Source organism: Pteropus medius, unplaced genomic scaffold, assembly GCF_902729225.1.
Source record: "Pteropus medius unplaced genomic scaffold, Ma_sr-lr_union100, whole genome shotgun sequence".
Classification (NCBI taxonomy): domain Eukaryota; kingdom Metazoa; phylum Chordata; class Mammalia; order Chiroptera; family Pteropodidae; genus Pteropus; species Pteropus medius.
Window position 1 is genome coordinate 10,054,869 of NW_024340696.1, and position 23,351 is coordinate 10,078,219.

The window sequence follows — 23,351 nt, forward strand, 5'->3', positions numbered from 1 at the left end:
CATTTGGTCAAGTATATCAAGACATTTATTTTCCATAACCTACAGTAGTTCTCATGTTTCTAAATAACCTTATGAATGAGGTAGCAATTTTTATCTTCCCCACGTAATTTATGACAGAATTTAAAGGCATTACTGACACTATTTTATATTTGGAAAACTTGATACAATCATAACCTACTGACATCTTGTAAGTCATTTTTTCTAACTGTACTAATCTATTTAAAAGAAAAATGTGGGGGCAGCATCAGAGAAGCTAGTACTTTACAAGTTTTAAAGTATAAATAAGCTGGAAGTTTGAGTCATTAACAGAAGAGTACATATTTATGATCAACAATAAACAGAAGAAAAAATGCTAATTTGTCGGGAATATATCACTGATTCTTGGAAGATCGTTAACAGATTAAAAATGAACAGGGCAGTTGTTGAATGAGAAATATTTTTTATAGTCTCAAAATATCTATTTTATTAACTACAAAAAGAAAAACAGTAACTATACAGTGGAGAAAATGGTCAATGACGATATCAATAAGGGGTAAAGGAGCATCATGTGCCTCTGGATGAGACATAGTAAAGAAAGACACACACCATTTGTAGCCTTTCAGCTAAAACGTATTTAAACTGAATTTAGTGAGGAAATATCAAGCTTGAAGTTTAAATCAACATAAAGGAGACTGAGGAGGAATGACAACTATATGTAATCATCTTGGATTGGAAACTAATTTAAAAGAAAATTGCTATGAAGAGCATCAATTAGAGTAGAGCATGGACTGCAGATTCAAAGTCTATTAATGTTGTTTCCTGAATTTCATTAAAAGATTATTTATATATGAGAGTGTCTTTGTTTAGTTGTTAGGAAATGCACTCAAATGTTAAAGGTCATGATGTATGCAACCCAATCTCTTATGGTTCAGAAAAAAAAAACAAAATAAAACATGACAAATGTTAAAAACTGGTCAATCAGGGTTAAGTGTATGAGACTTCTTTGCACTGTTCTTGCAACTTTTTTGTAACTAAAATATTTTTAAAAGAAGTTTAAATGCATTATAGAAGTTGCTTAAATTATAAAAATGTCAAGTCTATAGTGAAAACAATGCTTGCCTGCTAATTCAACCCATAGCAAATTAAACCATGTGATCCCTAATGATTGGCATATAATTTGAATCTTCAACTCTAAACGATAATCTAATGAATGTTTTAAGCATTTTCTCACCTAACATATCCCAATTAAAAAATCCACAAAATCTTAAAAAATTCACGCATTACAGTAGTTAAAACTGATAAAGCAAAAGGTAGGTGAGGGAATTAAAATAAATGTACAAATACAAGTATTTTTTTGGCAATTTTCCTCAAATACTTTTAAGCTCCCTCCTACAACATAAAGTCTACAATTTCACAAGATATTTTAAGGTGTCATTTTTGACATATACATTTTACAAAATTTAGGTATTACTCAAGTAATTCTACAAATATCACTGATACTGAAATTTTTAATTATAGCTGGAGCCAACTCTCTTTAGAATAGACATTAACTGGAAATACTGAAATTACCATTTTACTATTAAAAGCCGCTAAGGAAAAAAATTTTAAATAAGAGTTAAAATGATTGAAAAACACTGCACTCATCTGTGTATGAAAAATTCAGAAATGGACAGAAACTTGACTACAGAAATACCTACAAATGACTGGTTCTTTGTGAAAACACTCCATTCCCCACCCCCAAAAGAATGAGAAGTACTTATACTCAAGTACTAATTAAATGATGTTAGCTAATAATCTGAAATTTTGTGGTATTCACCGATTTAAAAACTTTCTCAAGGGCAATAGTAAGCTACCAAAAAAAGTACAGTAATTTTAAGCCACATTCTTCAGCTTAAGTGGCCCTCTCTTAACACATGGGACTTCCTTAGACGTTGTCTGAGTCTTAAAAGTTTGGCACTTAGGTGATTGATTATATAGTTTAAGGAGCCAAAAAATCAGGTTTCAAACCCAGGAATAAAATAAGTAAAAAACTGTCAGTCCAGTAACACAATCCTAATCCTGACTGCTGTTCTCACAAAAAATTACACTGTTAAGAACACTCCCAAGCACACGGTATATACCTTTATGATTACTGATTGATTATATACTAATAACTCCTAACATGGTGTGTTCAAAAGAGCTAGCCAGGAGATTTTAATTGCTTTATAGTCTAACAAGTATGGGCAGTATTCTGCAAGGTATGAAATACATACACAGCAATAAAATTCAATTGTGGCTCTCTAAAGCCTCGATTCCCAAAACTGGCTGCCAGAAACACCTAACAATAAGAGTCCATGTGTCCATTCTTTGGAAATCGAGTCAGCAATACTGATATGCTAATGGCGAAGCTTGTACATTTTAAATGCTTCCCAGGTGATCCTAAAGCAGTGTTTTGCAAGCTTTGGCTTTAAAGGACAACAAACTCTTGATTGATTTTACGCACATATAAAATAAGGGGGATAAACTAATCTTATCTTCCAGCTCTAAATTTCTGATTTAATGTCCACTCTGGCTTTAAATATATGATACTTGTATATTAATAGTTTGAGTAGAAAAGTTTTTAAGAAAACCACCATCATGAAATGGTCATTCTTTCTTCAAATTCAACATGAAAAGTTACGGAAAATGTCACCATAAAAGATTATTTCCCTTTTACTATGTGAGGTAATGGACATTAACTAAACACTGCAGTAATTATTTTGCAATATACATATATACCAAATCACTATGCTGTATACCTTAAATGTATACAATGTTATATCTCAACAGAATTGGAAAAGAGGAAAAAGACCATTTCCCATAAGAATCTTTAGACAAAGACTTAAAATTGTGTCATGTGCATCTATTAGAGCTAAAATCTTGCATTTCAAAAAAAGGTTGTGATTGAACATGTTCTATCACATGAAAAAAAGTATTAGAAAGATTAAAAATAGCTTTGGGACTTTATTACATTTAAAAGTATTATTCCAGTCTACGGCCACGCCACCCCGAATGTGCCCAATCTTGTCTGATCTCGGAAGCTAAGCATGGTCAGGCCTGGTTAGTACTTCGATGGGAGACCACATAGGAAGATCAGGTGCTGTAAGCGTTAAAAAAATAAATAAAAAATAAATAAAAACATTATTCCAAAACTACATTTCAATACTGTCTTTGACATCAGATTCTTTGCTTTTATAACTTTCGCTTAGTATTTCCAAATGAAAATTTTTCTTTGGAGGTCTCCTAGCATACAAAATGATAAAACTTACCCCAGGTTATGCTTCTCTGAGCCTTAAAAAAAATGTTTAGTTTCTCAACAAGTAGTATTCGAAGCAAACATTTCACAATTTTGTTGAAATTGCTGTGGACTAAATATGTGGGGAAAAAATTTATAAACTTCAATTTATTATACCATTATACTAACCATGTTTTGTGCTCCAAAGTTAAGAGCAAACTGTTTAGTAATAAAAATTAAAGTTTAAAAAGTAAATTATAACCATGTAAGTGCATTCTTGCCCACATTTAGAAATACAGCTTTTAATAGATATAACTAGTTATTTTAGACATCATTTCTTGGAAGTGCCTTGAACCAGACTCATTCAAAAGGAACAGGTGTTTATAAATTACAAGCACACAAAAAAAACAAAAACCACAATGAACCCATTAGAAAATAGATGAGCCTTTGAATTTAAGAGGTCTTTTTGTTTTTTAAGAGAAAGTCAATTAATTGCCACCTGGTTCCCTTATGTTCAAATTAGAACCAAAAATGCAAAGCACCATAAAAAGTTTTTTTTTCCCCCTGTGATAGGATTAGCTACATTTCCAAAATGGAGGTTTCTAATGCTGTAATATTATGAATGGGTTAAGTGTGTTTGTGTTTATTCACGGATGCTATGTTGGAGCCTATAATAAATACAAACCTCCTAGGATAGATAAAGGAGGTCATATACCAAAATTATATAATCCCGAAAATCTTGATGCCTAATTTTTAAAAACTATTAAAAATTATATATTAAGTGTTATGTTATTATGCAAATGACCAAGAAATTCAGGCTATAACACTACACAATAAGATACTTTGAATTGCATGATCAAAAAGCCTTTTATGTTTCACAACAAACTTTAGATTGTACTTTTTATTAAAATCTGTTTAGAGATGCCTTTCCCACATTTTTAGAATATACCATAACTTATTGCACATACAGAAATAGAATATAAAGAAACTGGCTTAAAATTTTAAGTCTTTGATGAGGAAAAAAGCTTTTTTTTTCAATTTTTACCAGTGACTGCAAAGATTATAACTTTGCTATCTGAAGTCGAAAAATATAAAGGCAATCGGGTTAAGAAGTACAAGGTTTTGCTTAAAAAGACCTATATTTAACATAAAATAAATTATCAATAAGACATATAGAAAGCAAGTTTTTTTAAAAAAAATTTTGTTATCTAAATAAAATAAGTCCTTTTGCAAATAAACGTCCTTTTATTATATAATGTCTTGGGTGAAAAGAAAAAGCCCCCAAGGAAAAAAATGGATAGACCACATTAGAAATGACACCTAAACGTCTCTGCTATAATAGAAGGAAAGATGGATAAGACAATTCAATAAAACCTAACATAGGAGTTTACTTACAGTAGTAAAAATGTGAAAATATTTCCTTTGTTTTTAAAATAGCATGTAATTATTCAAAGCACTTTCAGGTATTTGATCACTCAGTTCTGTGTTTGCAAATAATTCTTGTTTTGTTTTATACCCCTATACTACATTATACATGCATTTAAGAAACTACAGATTAAAAAGCAGCATATTGCATTTTAGAATACAATCTGAATAATCACACAGACATGGACCAACATTTATTACAAACAGGAAAAGAGCAGATCTATAAGAAAAGAATACAGGTTTTTTAAAAAAAAGATTGCAAGCTGAAGTATAGAAAATATAATCTATATGATAATGAATAATTTTACCTCCATTTAAAAATCACATTGCTCAATATATACAAAACATTATAATACAGTAGTTTAGACTGCTACTTAGAGGCATTAAAACAGTAGAGACAGTGGAGAAGTTTATGTCAATTTAGGTCACTCATGTTCCATCCTGAGTTCACTTCCATTTTCCAAGAAGAAAGGTATTTTTAAAAGTCAATATTCCCAAGGAGAAAGCTTAATTTTGAAAACTGAAATGTATACTTTATAATTCATTATTTGTAAGTATTCATGTTTTTTAATTTTTTTAAATAAAAAGCAAGCAATCTCTATATACTTTTATTAAAGAATTACAGCTTTCACAGACAGCAAGATACATCATTGCTATTATCAACAGCATTACCGTCTTCATTTCTCCTTCAGCTACCAATAACAAACATCATCCTTTTGTACGAAATGTGGCCCAATTCAAAACAAATTACTTCTAACAATAAGATAACATAACTTAGATGCTGTCACATTGACTATCTAGCTACATGAAAAGCTGAAGAAACCAGAGGAAAAAAACTTAGTTTCTCAATTTTGTGATACTTAGTGACCCTTCTGACCACTCTATAAAGTGGTTCTTTAAAGAGCATTGAGGCTGATTAAACAGTCCACTTAACTAAAAAAAATACTATGCTGCAGATGTAAGACATCCATATAATAACTAAATGGCTATAGATGTATTAAACAGGGGTCCCCAATCCCCAGGCCAGAGACCGGTAACACTCCGTGGCCTGTTAGGAACCGGGCCACATGGCAGGAGGTGAGCAGTGGGCGAGCAAAGATTCATCTGTATTTGCAGCCGCTCCCCAGTGCTAGCATCACCGCCTCAGCTCCACCTCAGATCATCTGGCATTAGATTCTCATAGGAGCACAGGTCCCTGGTGTCAAAATTGGGGACTGCTATAATGTTTACTTTAAAACTAAACAGTAGCAAAAGAATTTTATATCATAACAATTATATTTAGATTCTATGCTTGATAACTGTCACTATAAGAGTAATCATACAATTATTTCCTCTTATATTGTCAAATCGTGTAAAGAAGCAGTTTTGGAATTCAAGAGTGAAGCAATACATTTCACATACCTGAGGCAAAATGTGATTGCCTATACAGTCATGTGTTGCCTAACGACACGGATACGTTCTGAGAAATGCATCTTTAGGTGATTTTATCATTGTGTGAACAACATAGAGTGCACTTACACAAGCCTAGATAGTATAGACTTCTTCACAGGTAAGCTATATGGTATACCACCATTACATATTCGGTCCTTTGTTGACTGAAACGTCATTATGCAGCACATGACTGCATAATATATGCAACACTAATTTGGACTAATTTTGAAATTATATCATAATATTATAAATACAGAGATGTTGGTCCTAAATGCCCTTTCATTAAAACAAAAAGTTTTATCCAATAATTTCTGCTTTACAAAAAAATAAAAGTGGATAATGAAATTAAGGACATTTTAAAGATTAAATTTTATAAAAGTTAACTAGCTATTGCTAAATATTCACTGACATGAGAAATGCTGATATACTGGGAAATATTAAAAACATCAGACTAGTGTCATTAACTTCTTTACTAAAAACTATGCTATAACATGCAATTGATGTCTCAAGTTTAAAAGCAAAAAACAAACAAAAAAAACCTTTATTGCCACTTTGATCTTAAACAGGATTTATAAGAAATTTCTCTGGGAAAGCAAATTATCTCTTATTATTAAAGATGTACCTATTTTCTGTTAGAAAAGAACTAAATGTATTTGGACTCATCCAAGTTAATTTAACTGAACATAAATGCAACATTACAATTTTCCCACCATGAAGTACTTTGTTACAACAAATGTATCAACAAAACTTTATTTTCTTGAGAATGCATACAGGATGTTAGCTAAACACTGTTAGAACTACCTTTAATGTAAAGACATTCTTATGATTACTTTAGATTTTAATGTACTATAAATAGGTTATGTATCTTCTCCAGAAATACTAAAGGCCACATTGGGTGACATAGCCAAAGAAAATTTTAGCCTCTCACAGGCTAAACAAAATACAAAATGTGAAAATTTAAAAAATGAAGAGCAAATCAGGAAAGAGAAAAACACAGCTCAGGATATACATTTCTGAAGTCAGCATTCAATTTAACATCTTAACCTCTAAACCATTAAGTTTACAAAATTAACACAAATATGTTCTTTACCACTTTTTCTCAAAAGATGTTTTATACTTACAATCACACTTGTGTATGTATGTGTATAAAATAACTGCAAACATTACCAACTATATAAATCAGACAACTGCTAGCAGCTCTGAAATATTATGAAATGAGCTGGATATTGAGACAACTTTCAGCCCTTTGGAATAATATCTGGTCTTTTAGAATGCAGTTCATACTTTCAGTTAGGAAATGGGAGAAACAGACTGATTGAATTCTTACTTATAGAATGGAGTATCTAACTGCCAACTTCAGTTTAACTTACGCTATAATAAAATGCAAAAATAATGCCTGAATATTTGAGAAACTGAAAGAAATTTCTAAAACTCAGAAGTATTACTTCATTATACAAAAACTGTTACATACCAATTACGTTCGTTTCTGATGAGTTTGCATATAAGTTAATGTGTTTGGAATGCAGACCAAGTACAGGGACTCCAGGTTCCTTGCTTTAATGAGTATTACAAAGCAGCACTGGCTTCAGCATACTTCAGACAGACCTATTCACTTACCTGGTGAATTCTGTGCCAGTCTACTCTGATGATTAAATATATTGAGGAAAGAAATGGTCCCAAAGGATAAGTGATGAAACCTTAAGGATATGGTCTTGGGCCAAAACCACAACCAGACTTCACGTAAGGTACAATCTCTCTCATACATACACACAAACACACATGCCACATATACAACCACACGCAAAAAAATTTAACACACAATGTTCCTGCTATTGTCCAGTAATTCCCCCCTCCCAAATACAATATAAACTATAGCACAAATACAATGAGTACACTGTAGCCTCAATTTAAAACTGCTGTTGATTGAGTCCACTCTGAGGGACACATCACAGGTAACACTGTGTTGTGTTGAAGTCTGTTCAGTATTGCTGATGACTAAAGCCCTTTGAATAGGTCCAAAACAGACCCACATATTATCGAATTTCAGCTATTGTGGAAAATGTTATGACGAGGCTGCAGTGTACTTGACTATGTTGAGAATTTATATTACGAAATTAATATTCGAAATAAAAATACTTCATAAGTAAAGTAAGTTATTAAAAGAAATGGATATCATTTTCAACTTAATGTGGATACCAATTATTCCCATCTCACCCCTTTCATTCCATTACTTTATAACCTGAGAAATGATTACTTGGTGTCAATTGTTATCGATATATTAATGCTTTATTATCATCTTGACTGCTAATTCCAGTCTTCAAAAATGAACATTTCCCTTCTAATCAAATGAGGCCCTTCCTCTTTAAAATGCCTGACTTCGTATATCAAGACAGTTAGAAAGCAATAAAAAAACAGTATCATGGGGTAAATTATGATTATATAGGTTTGAGTCACATTAGCTTATTCCTGTGTAATGTAAACTTTATCCTACAGAAAAAATTTTTTTTAAATTATTGAAGTGCTTACATTTATTGACAAACCATGTATTTTCACAAAATTAAAATCTGAAATAAATTTTCCATCTAAGTGTTTCATTTAACCAGAGACATTCAAAACACCTATGAAACTAAATTAACATTACTGTATTTTCTTATAACCAGTAGTTCACATTAGTTTGTAAGTAGGAATAAAAAGAAAAATGAGCTCTAAATAAATGACACAGGAGGCAATAAATTGACACATGACAAGTAAATAAAAGGCTAAAGCACTCCAATACCATTGAAACTGTTTTAATGTTGTTGCAACTCCAAAATGCAACAATCATCAGCTTGTAAAGACCCAAATTTCAAAATTTCATTTTAATTACTCCTTTATACCTATTTTACAAAATAAAGGCAAGAAACATTTAAATCCTCCTTGTCCTAGTTGTGCTATCTATGTTCCTAACTTGTTTTCTACCACTATAGTGTATGCTACAATTCCCATCAGATGCTATATAAGAAAAGTAAAATAAAATATTAACCTCTGCTTCAATGTACAGTTTCCAGAATCTGCCAGAACTGGGGAACTGGGCAACAAGGCGTTCATAAGTCTTCCGTGCTTTGTCTATAGGTTGATTCTAAAATTGAAAACCAATAAACAGCATTTACAATGTTAGGATTATGAAAATATTTACTGCAGAACCAAGTAGTGTGATTGGACCCATAGAGAAGGAAATGTAATCCTATATCACTAAACCTGTGCCTCTCGAATGAGAATGCTCCAAGCGTCAAGGTCATATGGATTCTCTTCTAATTTCTTTTCAGCTTTCTTCACCTTCTCTGGGACATACTCAGCTGCCTGGGGAGAAAAAGTAATGAACTGAAGTTATTGTTTTAAAAATCTCATGCTTAATTTAATTCAAGCACAATATATCAGTCCCTGGATACAATATCACAGTACAAAGCATAAAAATGTCCTCTTATAAGAGGCCTGCATTTTCTGTAATCTATATATGTTATCTTAAGGCAACTGCATAAAAACAAAAGTGATTACATACTTTTAGAAGACATTTTAAAATTTAAATAAACCCATCTTTTATATTAAATACTATAGAAGAGCATTTCTCAAACTTTGTGGTCTCAGGACCCTTTTTAGATTTTGAAAACTTATTGAGTATGCCAAAGAGCTTTTGTTTATGAGTTATTTCAAATTTACTATATTAGAAATTAAACAGACAAAAACATTAAATATTCATTAGTGTTCAAATAAAATTTACATGTTAACATAAATAATATCTTTATGAAAAATAACTATTAAAAATTCAATGAGAATACTCTTGTTTTATACATATATTTGTTTAAATGTCTGACTTTAAAAAATGTAGTTAGATTTTCACATATGCTTTTGTATTTGATCTGTTGTGATATCACATCATGTAAAAATTCCACTGTACACTCACGAGAGATTAAGAGTGACAAAGGCAGACAATATCTTAAATTTATGATAAAACAGTATGAACTCACAGATCCTCTGAAAGTCTTAGGAACCCCCAGAGTCCCTGGACCAACCTTGAGAAACACCGCTATAGTGCATTTATCCCGAGCCACAAAGGAAAAGTACAGAATGACATAAACATTTTATAAAAAAGCTTTAAAAACATGATTCACAAACTGCATATACACCATGATGAAAACTATAAAAGAAATCTGAAATAAAAGAGGTTAAAAAGATTGTACTAAAATGTTTAGTGGTCATGTGGATAAAAAATGATGGAAGTACAGGTGATTTTTTCCCCCCTTCCTATCTTTTGATATATTCTAAGCCCTGGTAGTAGCAATTAATATTTCAGAACAATTCTGTTCAAACACAAGTTAGGAAATTTGTTTAAGTCATCTTTTTAGAAAAAAAAATACCTGGGAGAAATATAATCTTTTCTTTAAAATAAATTAGTTTCTACCACTGATACATATAATTTAGAAAGAAAACATGTTTTAAAAGACTAATGTAATTTTGCATCAAAATTACGTTTTACTAATATGCAAGAGCTTCATAAATAGATTCCTCAAGAAACTAAAACTAGAAAAGTTTAATAAAGGAGGACTATTGGCCCCACCCACATATTAAAACATAAAATGACAAACAGTTTGGTAATGGTGACAAACCAATCACTGAATCAGGTTGGTTCAGAAAGGGAGCAATACTTGGAAAAATCAGCAAATAATAAAGGTGGCATTTCAAGTTAGAATGGTGGATTATTCAAAGTATTGTGTTAGATTAACTGCAAAGTCAACTTTATCAAAATAAAGCTGAATTCCTATTTTACCCTTTCTACCAAAACTAAAGTAAGAGCAAAGACTTAAACGGTAAAAAGAAAAAAAAAGAACTAGAGGAAAACATGTTGAAATTTATCTTTGCATGAGAAAGGCTCATCAGAAGCCTTTGAAAAGAGTGAGCTTCATTCATGAAGTTTAAATTTGTGCATTCGAAAATATAATCATAGTCAAAACACAAACTTAAAAAATATCCCCAACACATAAAGTACTAAATTTATTAACATAAAGTCCAGTCAACAGAAGACCAGCCAACAAAAAAAAAAAGAAAAAAAAAAAAGGCAAAGTATTTAAATAGTTCCTAGAAAAAGTAACAATGAAGTTTAAACATTCAAAAGAAATGTAAACGTAAAACATGACAGAGATCAACCTGTTTTATAATTCGCATTGCACTGGTAAGGGTATGTAGAAACAAACATTTTCTCATCGTTGGCAGGGGCAAGTAGTAACACTGATCAAAACTAAATGTGACAAGTAGTAACACTGATCAAAACTAAATGTGAATGTCGGACCTTGAATTCCACCCCGGCAACATATGCTAGGCGCATGTGCACAAGGATGTATATTGAAGAATAGTCAGCTACTAGGCTGTTTTGTTGCATAAGACTGGAAGTAATTTAAATAATCATGTACAAAAGAACTGGTTACATATATTATGGAACTTGTAGTCACTATAAAAAAAAAAAGGCAAGCAGCAACATAGAACAATCTCTATAATATTGGGTTAAAAAAGGGAGGGCTGGGGAGACACACATGCTACATACATTTATGTTACACTACATACTCTTCTGCTGTTTGAATTTTTACTATTCACTGAGAAATATTTGCTCAGGGCCTAGTATGTGCTAGACATTGTTGAAGGGGCACCTGGATACAACAAAATAACTTCTTCTTTCAAAGGGATACTTCTTGAAAAAATAAACCTTAAAAATATTTTTAAATAAACTAGGATCTTAATTCATAAGATACCAAACAATAAATGTTAATGATAAAATAAGAAGTAAATATGATACAAGAAGTTTAAATCAGGAACTAAAAAACAGTTAATCGATACTTGAATTGCTTTAGTCAAAGTTAATTAGTGTTTCAAAGCAGCCCGATGGGAGACCAAAGCTCTCAACAACCACTTGCTGAAAATTAACCTACCAAATTAATGTATACCATAATTTCTTAAAAAAACAAAACAAACAAAAACTCAGAAGATAGCATATTTGACCAACATAATTGCAGCAAGAAGTATAAATGTCTCCTTACCAAAATAAAGCCATTACTTTAGTGATTCTCAACCCAAACAGCATATTAGAATCAACTGGGATAAAGGGGATTTAAAAAGATGCTCAAGCCCCACTGTCCATCAAATAAGAATTCCCAAAAACAGGCTTGGAAGATCACTTTAAAAAAAAAAAAAAAAACTTTCCAGGTGGTTGTAACGTGCAGCCTCAGTTGAAAACCATGGCTTTCCAGGGGTCCCTAACCTTTTTTGGTGCCACAGAACCTTCCTGTAGTCTAGTGAAACCTATGGGCCCTTTCTTAGAATAATGTTCTTACATACACAAAATATGAGGGTTTTTAAAGGAAACCAATTTCACCGAAATATGATTATTAAAATATTTTTAAAGTTTTATATAACATGATCCAGTGGTGAGTCTACTGATATGCGCAACAATAATTTGAATATTTATGTCCCACTATTCACAGTTGTTGCTAAGACTACTAGTTTGGTTTCTTACCTATACTCATAATAAAAAGGATCTTCCCCGTTCTAGTTCATGGAACCCCTAAAATTCTGTCCACAGACACCTGAGGAAAGGAGTTACCATGGATCTAAGAACCATGCAAAGGATGGTGGCGATCAGATGTAAAAAACATTTGTTGAGCATCTACACTGTCGAGCATTAATCACCATTCCTTGTTAAGTAACTAGTAACCCCTTGCATAATAAGAAATATAATTAAATTACATTAAACCCAAATTCCAGTTAGAATCTGACAGAATCATGGCTCAGCTCTTTTCAGAATGTTACACCTCTAAATATTTTCCACTGGCCAAGGATGTCATTAAATGTTCATAAAACAACCATATAGATAGTTCTCAATCAATTAATTAACCATAGAAGCTAACCAAAATGACCAAGAGTATACTCTGGTCGTTGTGGCCACATTTAATTTCCACAATAAAAAGTCGTTTATTGTCATGGCTATGAACCAGTTGGACAGCCAACAAGCACATCTTTCTTTTCTAGCCTGGTTACCATATTGATATAGGCAAAGGAAAATTGAGTTTTCTAGTATCCAACAGGAGACAATGCCTCCATAAGGAATTGAGTTGTATTATTATTTCCTGAAATAGGTCACTCTAGGAAAACTAAGGGCACATTTCTAGTGCCTATTTATAATGGAATGAAGTCAGAACTCTGCTTACTATAGCAAAAAAACCTGCTATCCCATGTTCACATGTTCCAAAACTTATTACTATAAGAACTATCAAAATTCAGCTTTTGCCTTTGAAATAAACTATAATCCCATTATCATTCTTTAGATGTCAGTAGGGAATAGGATGGGGCCCCAAATCAAATGAGAACAAAAGCTGGACAAGTTTCCAAGGCATGCATATTACCAATGATATTAGTAGAACTTTGGGAACATCTTTGATTTGTGCCAATTTTAAAAACCAGAAAAATAGTACAACTGCATGAAGTATACAGAGATACACACCAACATATACAATTTTGAATGGGTACAAAATCAGGAAAAAATGGTGATTTAATGATGTACTTTTTTGTATAAGGAGGAAATACTACTGAAGAATTCTCCAGCATCTGTTCTACGAACTGCTTTTTTAGTAGCATATTGCTAAAAAGCTACTATATTTTCTCTGTGAACAACAACACATGTACAACTGACAAATCCTGGAGGTCTGGTAAATCCATTACATGTTTCATCTTTCTTATTTTTTAACTATGGCTTTACTGAGACATAATCATACTGTGCAATTCATCTATTTAAATTAAAAAATTCAATGGTTTTTAGTAATATTCAGAGTTGTCTAACCACTCTGAATATTAAAATTTTAAAACATTTTATCACCCCAAAGAGAAATCTGTACCCGTAACAGCCATTCCCACTTCCCAATCCCCTATCCCAGGGCCCAAAGCGTGAGCCACAGACCGGTGGCCCGTGGTCTGAAAGGAGCCAGGTCGCACAGCAGGAGGTGAGCGGCTGGCCAGCAAGGGAAGCTTCACCTGTGTGTGTAGTGCTCCCCAGTGCTAGCATCACCCTCAGTTCAGATCCTCAGGCATTAGATTCTCATAGGAGCACCAGTCCCTGGTGCCAAAAAGGTTGGGGACTACTACCTAGCCCCCAGGCAACCACCAATCTATTTTCGGTCTCCACAGATGTGAAGTTATTTCATGTAAACGCTATCATACGACATGTATTCTTTTGTTTTTGGCTTTCATGTTGCATGTTTTCAAGGTTATGTTTTATCACTTATCAGTACTTTCCTTTCAATTGCCAAATAATATTCTGTTGCATGGCTAGCCTACATTTTATTTATTCATCGAGCTGATGGAATTTGGATTGTTTCAGTTTTTGGGTGTTCATTTTGAGTTTTCTTTTTTCTTACATATATACCACCAGTAAGTGAAACTGCTAAGTCCTATGGTAATTGTTTTAACATTCTGAAGAACTGCCAGACTGTTTTCCAAAATGACTGAACCATTTTATATTCCCATCAGAAGTGTTATGAAGGTTCCAATTTCTCCACCTCTTCACCAAAACTTGTTATTGTCATTTTCATGATTATAACCGTCTTAGTGCGTGTGAAATGGCATCTCATGGTTTTGATCCGCATTTCCCTGATTGCTAATAAAGTTCAGCATTTTCCCATGTTCTCAATGGTGACTTGTATGTATCTTTGGGAAAATGTCTATTCAGAATTCTTGCTCAATTTTACTTGGGTTATCTTTATCATTGAATTGCAAGAGTCCTTTATACGTTATAGATACAAGTTCTTTATTAGATATGATTTATAAAAATTTTATCCCATTTGGTGGATTGTCTTTTCACTTTCCATGCTTAAATTAATATTTTGTTTGTTATATCAAGCTAAATCAGAGATATTGAACTCAGGGCAGTGACCTCATGGGCACCATGTAGTATTTCCACAACTCTTAAAGTAAAGAATCACTTTGCACACTTAAATACTGAGGAACCAAAGAGTTGTTGTTTTTATTTTTAATGTGGGTTATTTCTATCAATATTATTATATTAAAACTAAAAAAATTTAATTCATCTTAAAACAAACTCACTTCATTTAAAAATATTTTCCAAAACAAAAAACAAAAATCAGTGAAAACAATAGTACTGTTTTACATTTCTTGTAATTTATTGTCTGGCTGAATTGAAAACATTGCTTCCACTTGCAGTTTATGGCAATATATTGTTCTGGATGAAGCATATGTAGTTGGAAAAGAGAGAAGCATTTTTAATAGTCTTTTTATATAATTGTGGATATGTCATGTAGCCTCTGGAAAACTGAGTTAATAAGCGTTATTGAAACCGCAAACCACTTTCTATATGGCAGCATAACTTATTAACAGGGAGTAGTTAACTGGAGGGAGGGAAACGGAGAAGTGTCATTCCCATTCCCACTAGGAAAGTACAACTTGGACAGAAAAAAGGTAGTTCTTTCTCTAAAAAGCTATTTTTGTGGTAAATGGGGAAGGTGTTATGCTAGAGGTCATACTAAAATTAACTTAAAATACAGATCAATGAAAGTTTAATCTGAGCAATAAATGTCAAAAGTATGGGGGAGGGGGAAATGGTAAGTTTAAAGATTGAATCCCATATAAGATCTTGACCATGACCAAACTTAACAGAGATGAGTCTCAAACTTGGTTTTATGGTCATTTCCCATTAAGAGTAAATAACTAAATATAGTAGGCAAGAGAAAATCAGTAAAATACTATCAAAAGCCCAATCATCATCAAATAATCTGCAATTCTTTTCTCCATTTATTTTATCAAGAATGTATTCAAAAACAACTTTTAAGGTTCAGGTATCTTCAACCCCTGTGTAAGTGGTTTGCAAACTTTAATTTACATAAAATCACCAGTGGTACTGATTTCAAAGGAAAATTCTCAGCCTCGGAGTCTGTTATAGAACATCTGAAATTGGGGTGTAAACACCTATACTTTTTATAAAGCACCTAAGTGATTATGATGCAATGAACTATGGACTCCATTTTGAGAAGCACTAATCTACCTAGTTCTATAAATATATCTTTTCAAATGTTGTGTTTCCTTAAAAATAAATTGGCATCAGACCTAAATCAATCCAATTTTTTTCCTAAAGCATTAAGAAAAGTGCATATACTACTTATATATTTGAAGTCTTAAGTCTCTCTTGATAGCTAACTTTTCTCAAAATTAAAAGACTGGGATAGCACTATGCAAGACTATCTGCACGTACTGTTGTAACTGAGCCAATTCATATGCCTAGAGAATAAAGTATTTTATGTGACAGGTGACATTAGGACTGGATGCCAGCATAGTCCTGTGCAACAGAACTCTACATGATTTTTTGTGTATGAACCTGAATACGTACCCTTTATATAATCCCTTCGATCTTTCCAAAGACTAAAAATCTACTAAGCATGCAAACAACCCGAAAACTTAAAAAAAAAAAAAAATGGGCTAAAGGTTATTGGTCCAAATAATTATACTTATCATATTTGCTTATTAAATTTGCTTATACATCTCCTAGGAAACAAATAGCTACAAATTATAAATATAAAACTTTAATCTTTTAGAATTTGAAAAATGTGGCTTTAGACCAATAGCCAAGATATTAATTCCCTAGATAAACTAAGTGAAACATCAATTAGTACATAGTTTTGCCCTTCTGGTTTTCTCAACATTTAGTGCTTATTAAAAGTATCCATTAATCCAAAATTAGTTTTAACATTGCCCAGCTCAAATTTCTTTTAAGATCATTTCTCACATCATTCATTACCAACTATTCAGCAAAACAAAGACTCAAATGGCAATTATCCATTTAATAGGTACAAATATCTGAATACAGAGCTTGCGGTTCTAGGTCTATCGAGAAAGTCAACTCCTGTATCCCCTGAAACTCCTGTAATCCTAATACTGAAAGAATACAATCTCTCCAAACACAGTACCTTTCTGTTGTACCTCTAAGGAAAATCAATAGTTCAGTAATCAGATCAATCTCTCTTAGGAACAATCATTGCCAAATATTTTATATACCACCCAGTTTTCTCAAAAAATATTAGAAATAAAGATCAAATCAAATTTGCCTGCCACTTAAAAATAGGAGTCAAAGTAGGAAAAGCTATTATTGAAAGATTTTGTTAAAAACAGATATAAACAATTAGCATCCTCCAACACATCCATTTTGGCTTTAAAACTGGCGCTGTTACCTCTTAACTGCTAGTAAGTACTCATAATTACCCAACAAAATAAATCAGGCTTCAAATTTCAACACTGTTGGTGTTTCATCTTTTTTCATTAACAAGTACATAAGAAAACACTTTTTGTATTTTCTCTATCTTCTCAAACTTACTTTTCACCAAAAGTACAAACTGATTTATGGCCCTGAATTTCCCCGCTTTGTTTAAGGACTACTGGCAATTTATTTGTGCTTCTTCAAGTCATGAAAATTTTCCAAAGTGAGGATGGAAATTTTGTTTATATTTTGGGCCTTCCTAATTTTAGGATAGGCTACATATTGTTTAAAAAGTGAAGTCTTATTTTTCTAAAAGACAAAAGTATAAACATTTTAGAAAGGACTTAAAGGTTCATATGAACTGACCTGGCCCAAGACATTTTTCTCTCTCCTTTTATCCCACAAACTTTAGAAACCATACACTCGTATGCCCTAAATATTTTATTTTGTATTATTTATGCATCTGTTTTCCCAAAAGATTAAATTCTGAGACTTCGTAACATATCACAAATAACCTTGGTGCAAAATTCATCTATTCATTTACTGAACGCCTTTAAGTATCAAAACAGTATTCCTAGGTTTTTAAGATACAACCATGAATAAATAAGGCAACCCCTTCAACTCAAGCTCAAACTCAGTGGAGGAACTATAAACAATAGCCTACTAAATGCTGTAGAGTAGTGCACAAGGTAAAATAGAGCTAAAGAAGAATGAGATTAAAAGTTGAATCTAGCAGTTAAAAAAATACCTACAAGATAAAAATATAGCCATGATTCTGCATAGGAACCAGATGTTTTTTCATTGTGGGGTAGGTGGGGGAGATCTATATGTACACAGTTTTGTCACCATTAAACTGGCAAAAACTATAAACATAAAGCTTCATAAGAATACCCACAAACACTGCAAAGTCATTTAAATATCTTGTAAATGCAAAATGGAACTTCCTTACAAGAGTAAAAAATATTTACAATAAACCTTATCAGTGATTTTGGTTGTCTACGACCATTTCCCTCTTTCAAAGAACACAAATCCAGATATTCAGGAAAAAAATGACCATCCATATTTTTGATTAGCAATTTAAGATATTGGATTTATTTAAAAAAATTTTTTGAGCTTCAATGCTAAAAGCTTGCAGGATTTTGTCTATTCCATTCCTTGGCATCTTTCCAAAGCAAATCTGATTCAGAGTAGTTTTGATTTTTTTCTTGATTCTTCACTTTTGTTTAATCTCTTTTTCTTGTCTATTATCTCTGGTCATTTTAGGCATTCTTCTTTTGCTCTAAATTTTCACTGACTCATACATAAAGCAAACTGATTCATATTTTTAATTATGTCACTCTTTAAGGTATTTTTAAATCACCATTTCGTTTAAAGCTGAATAATACAATATTTGGGACTTGCTTTAAATAATAGGTGAGAAGAGCAAGTGAAAGTATGGAGAAAACAAGATTTGCCATGGGTTGAAAATCTATGATAGGAACATTATATTATTCTTTTTTTTTGCATGTTTGAAATGTGTCATTAAAAGTTAAAGACTATATAAGGATGACTCTGTTGGTAATCAAATGTCAAAAAATGTCTTCCCATAAATCCACAGTGATATTCAACCTTTGAAAAGGACAAAGAAAAAAAAAGGAAGTTTTTCTTTACAGAAAAATATGAGCCAGCAAGTAGAGTAACAGAAGTTTTAAAAAACGACCATTTGCCACCTCCAATGTAATAACTGATTTATTCAGATTATCAATTAATAACTAGGTAAAAGGTTACTGAGGAACACAGTATCAATCCACAGATTACTACATGCAAAGGGGAAAATAATCCTTCATAATAAGGGATACAGCAGACATCACCCTAACCAAGTGATCAAACTTCAAACATCACTAATAGCGGGACAACCTAGTTTGAGGTACCTTTTGACGTAATGTTATAAAGTATTCTACCCAAAAATATTTAACCTAAATATTATCAATGCTGAGTTTAGTTTTCAGGAAATACAGAAGATGAAGGGACAAGTTAAATGACACTTGCACACGCAAAAATCAAACCTAGAAAATGAGAAGTTATAAAACTATCTGGATTCTTCAAATAGACAATATCTTAGAGGAGAAATAAATGGGGGGCTATTCAAGAGACATGATGCAATGTGAACCTAGATTAGATTCTGATTTTTAAAAAAGCCTATGAATAACATTCTTGGGACAACCGGGCAAATCTGAACATAGACTGGATTTTAGAAATTAATTTTCTTAGGTGGGAAAATGGTATGATGGTTATATAAGGGCATTACTGCTGAATTATGTGGAGATGATGCTGAACAATGAGCATGCTGAAATACTCGGGGCTGAAATATGTGTTGACTGACTTTCAACTAAATATGCATGGAAATAGAGCAAATACAGCAAATCGTTTAACAATCGTTGATTCGTAGTGAAGAATTGTACCATGGGTGTTCACTGCACTTTTAACTTATTTCTATGTTCTAAACTTTGCACAATAAAATTTTGGGTGAGAATTTTTTTCTGTAAAATTTCACCAACATCTCCCCCATTTAAAACACCAGAGTTCTGAAATATTGAAGGTCATAGCAAAATTACAGTGTCTTTACAATTTTAGATGAATTTAAGAATTCCAAAATTTCAGTGCATTATTCCTCCTCGACTTTCACATGACGAAATATGAGTCCAGAAAAAGGGTAGGTAGGTGTAAAGAGACCTTAGACAATTTTAAGACTTTGCAGTCTTGGCCATCAGATATAATGCCAACACTGCAAAGATTTCAGGGCTGCAATCAGTCGACAAGCAAACACAAACTTCAGTTAGGCAAACTTGCCTGACAAAAATGAAATTTACAGTCACCAAGACTATTCAATAGGAACGCTCCAATTTTGCCTCATCTCTGTCAACCTCTAGGTTATAAGCTGGGGACTTGAAAAACGAAAACCTAAGTGTATTTCGTTGCTATGGCAATGAAAAATTTCAGGAAACTGAGACTGTAGGCTAGCTAGCCTCCATTTTAAAAACTATTTACCTAAATATACCAGAAAAACAAACTGAATAACATCTTTCATAAAATGTTTCGCCTTTCAAATTAAAAAGTAAATATCATCCTACAAAATTCTAAATAAAAGGCAAAAAAACCCCCACGCCAAATTATTTACTTAAAATGTAAATTTTGAAATATCTGAACGTCACTTAAACTCGGTATTAAAACAGATGCTTTTATTTACAATGGCCAAAACGGACTTCTCATTTCCGATTTACCGAATTCTGCAATATCTGTCTTGCTGGAAAACGATACTGAAATGTAGAAGAGAGGGAAAACAATGAAACGGGAGAAACCACAAAATTCCTAAATCTCACTCAGCATAACCATGTCCTACTCCTAGACTGTTTTTTCGTTCGCTCTGGCAAGTCTATTTCCTCAGATTAGTTTAACCGCAAATTATTTCTCAAGTTAGTAACCTATTTGAGTACTGTACATATCCGTGAAGGGGCGAAAGGAATATTGTCTAGTTTTTGGTAAACAGCGAGTGCATGTTAAAATAATCAATTCCTAACCACCCAAACATCAAAACGGTATCAAAGGAAGACATCCAACCAGAGTAGTCCCATGAACCTAAACTGAACGAAATAGCTTCCTAGCTATTGTCTAAATCAAATATTTGTTCATATTAACGCGTAAAACAGAGAAGCCAAAAATAATTTTAAAGCTCAGATACTGCTCCCCATTCCCACCATTTTTTTGTACCCGGTTCTCCGAGTTTATTACACCCCTGATCTCTCCCTCAAGCGAATATGGCTGGAGTACTAAGACGAACAGAGACGTGGAGAAAAGAGGTCGCCACGAGGCCCCACCACTCTCCTTCCTCACCTGCTCTGTGGCTCCGTCTCCTGACATGGCCTCAGATTATTAGAACGTGCGAACTGGCTCGCGATGCGAAGCTAGAAAAGAAAAATTAAACTAAAAACCACCCCCAAACCAACAAAGTTAACCCCTGCCCAGCGGAGCCAGACAGCCAACACGAAACGCCACCGCCCACTCAGATATGAATTAAAATGGCTGCGCCCCTGCCGGCCGAGAAGAGAGGTGTGGCTTCTGTATTAACTTCCGGGGCAGTGGGTGGGGCTAAGAGCTCAACTCGCCGGTTACTCGGCCGCGCAGAAGCAGAGAGATCCTAGAGGGACGGGGCAGTCCCTGTGATGACGTCACGGCCCTGGGCTGGAAAACTGTTGCTGAACTGGCTGCAACCGGCTGGGAGGCGGAAAACTTTGGCTTGGAGGCTCGCGGGCCTTTTGGAATTTCATTATCGCGATGTGGTCCGGGTTTTTCTCTCTTGAAGCCTGGCTGCCAGTCAGTTAAGTTCGGGCACACTGGCCGTCTTAGGGAGCAATGTGAAGTGTTAAATGCCTCTTGTATTTTGGAAATAAGGAATCTTTCGAGGTTTTTTGTGGTCTAAGCTAATGCATTTTACGCTTTTGGGGATGAGGGAAGGAATATCAAACCCATATTAAGTTATACTGCGACCATTTACTATAGTGTCTAAGGCTTTGAAATCAGTAAGGCCCAGGTTTTAAGCTCAGCATCTGCAAAGTGAAGTTAATAGCGCTCAGTCTAGAGCCAGACTGCATTCATTTGAATCCTGGCTTTATGTCCAACTAGATGAGCAATTTAACTTCCCGTGCCACAGTTCCCTTGCACATCAGCCAATATCACTCAAAAGACAAATAAAATACTATTAACAGGTACATTGTAATATTACTATGAAATTTGCCACTTGCAATGTTCCCATGAATCCCCCAGGTGGCAGACAAATACAATTTCCACTTGACAAAAAAAACTTGGTTAAGAACATCACTTCCTTATCGCAAATCACTAGAAATATTCATCAGAATTTTAGGGTACTGTCCAAGCATGTTTACCATGTGATGAAAGAACTAACTTTTTTTGTTACTTACATTACACTTTTATTAGAAACATAAATGGCAATTATTAAATTGCTGAGCAATCATAATTAGGCACTCTGATAAATAAATATTTCACCTGATCCATTATTCTAAACACTTAGAAATGTATCTGCTGATGATAAATGCTAGTATTGGTCCTTCGGAATCTGAAAAAAATAAATTAAGCATCACCGGTGATAAAGTAAAAGCTCTGTAAACAAACTGAGTTTTTAGAAATTCTTCAGAGATTTCCGTAGTTATTTCTAATTTTAAACTCATGTAAGTTAAAATTGGGCATAAGAGGCTGAGTGTATGTTATACTTGATATGGTATACCCACTTGCTATAAATATGTTAAGCATGTGTGACCTCCTCACCTTCACAGCTATATTTTCCAAATATTTCAGTCTGCTTTTTATATTTTGACCTATTTTACAAAAAGGTTAATAGGCACATGACTACAGCTATTTAAAAAGACGGGCAAATATTCTGAAAGCTTGTGTGAACAGGACACCAATATATCTGTGATTTAGTTTTTAAGGTATATAAAATACTTCCAAATAATGAATTGTCCATGTACATGATAAAACTGCTCAGAATGACCACTGACTCATCTTGAATTTGAATGTTAATTAAACACAGTTTTTACAGATTTCTTAAATTTAATATGACTACTGCTTGAGTTGAAAATGATCAGTTTTTTAAAATCTGGACATTGTTAAATTATATTCATTGTTCTAAATATTTTAAAATTTTCCTTAAATTAGTCAAAGCACTAGAACAACAATATTGATGAAAAAGGAGAGAGAAAGAAAAGCAATTATAATCTCACCACTTTGAAAAACAGTTTTTATTTTACATAGTTCCTTTTGTGTTCCATCATACACATATATTTTTTCCATTGTAATAAATGTTGGGTATGTATAATTTTGATTTCTGTGGAGGGCTATTTTTTTGTTTTTAAAAAATGTGAGCCCTATACTAATTGGTATGATATAGACTTTATACTGCTTCCTCCTGCCTCATAAGAGTTTAAATGC

General features: G+C 33.0%; 1 protein-coding gene and 1 pseudogene across 1 annotated transcript in view; one reads left to right on the top strand and one right to left on the bottom strand.

The window, feature by feature from the left end:
* The window catches only part of CSTF3 (cleavage stimulation factor subunit 3), a 63,085-nt gene extending 41,634 nt beyond the window's left edge, over window positions 1–21,451 (bottom strand). Inside the window, exons 1-3 of the mRNA XM_039866483.1 lie at window positions 21,240–21,451; window positions 9,326–9,427; window positions 9,111–9,206 (exon numbers count right to left, since the gene is read on the bottom strand). Coding sequence (XP_039722417.1) covers window positions 9,111–9,206; window positions 9,326–9,427; window positions 21,240–21,266 — 225 coding nt within the window. The 5' untranslated portion in view covers window positions 21,267–21,451. The remainder of the gene's footprint in view (window positions 1–9,110; window positions 9,207–9,325; window positions 9,428–21,239) is intronic.
* On the top strand, window positions 2,988–3,106 carry LOC120610376 (uncharacterized; annotated as a pseudogene).
* Window positions 21,452–23,351: the final 1,900 nt, after the last annotated feature.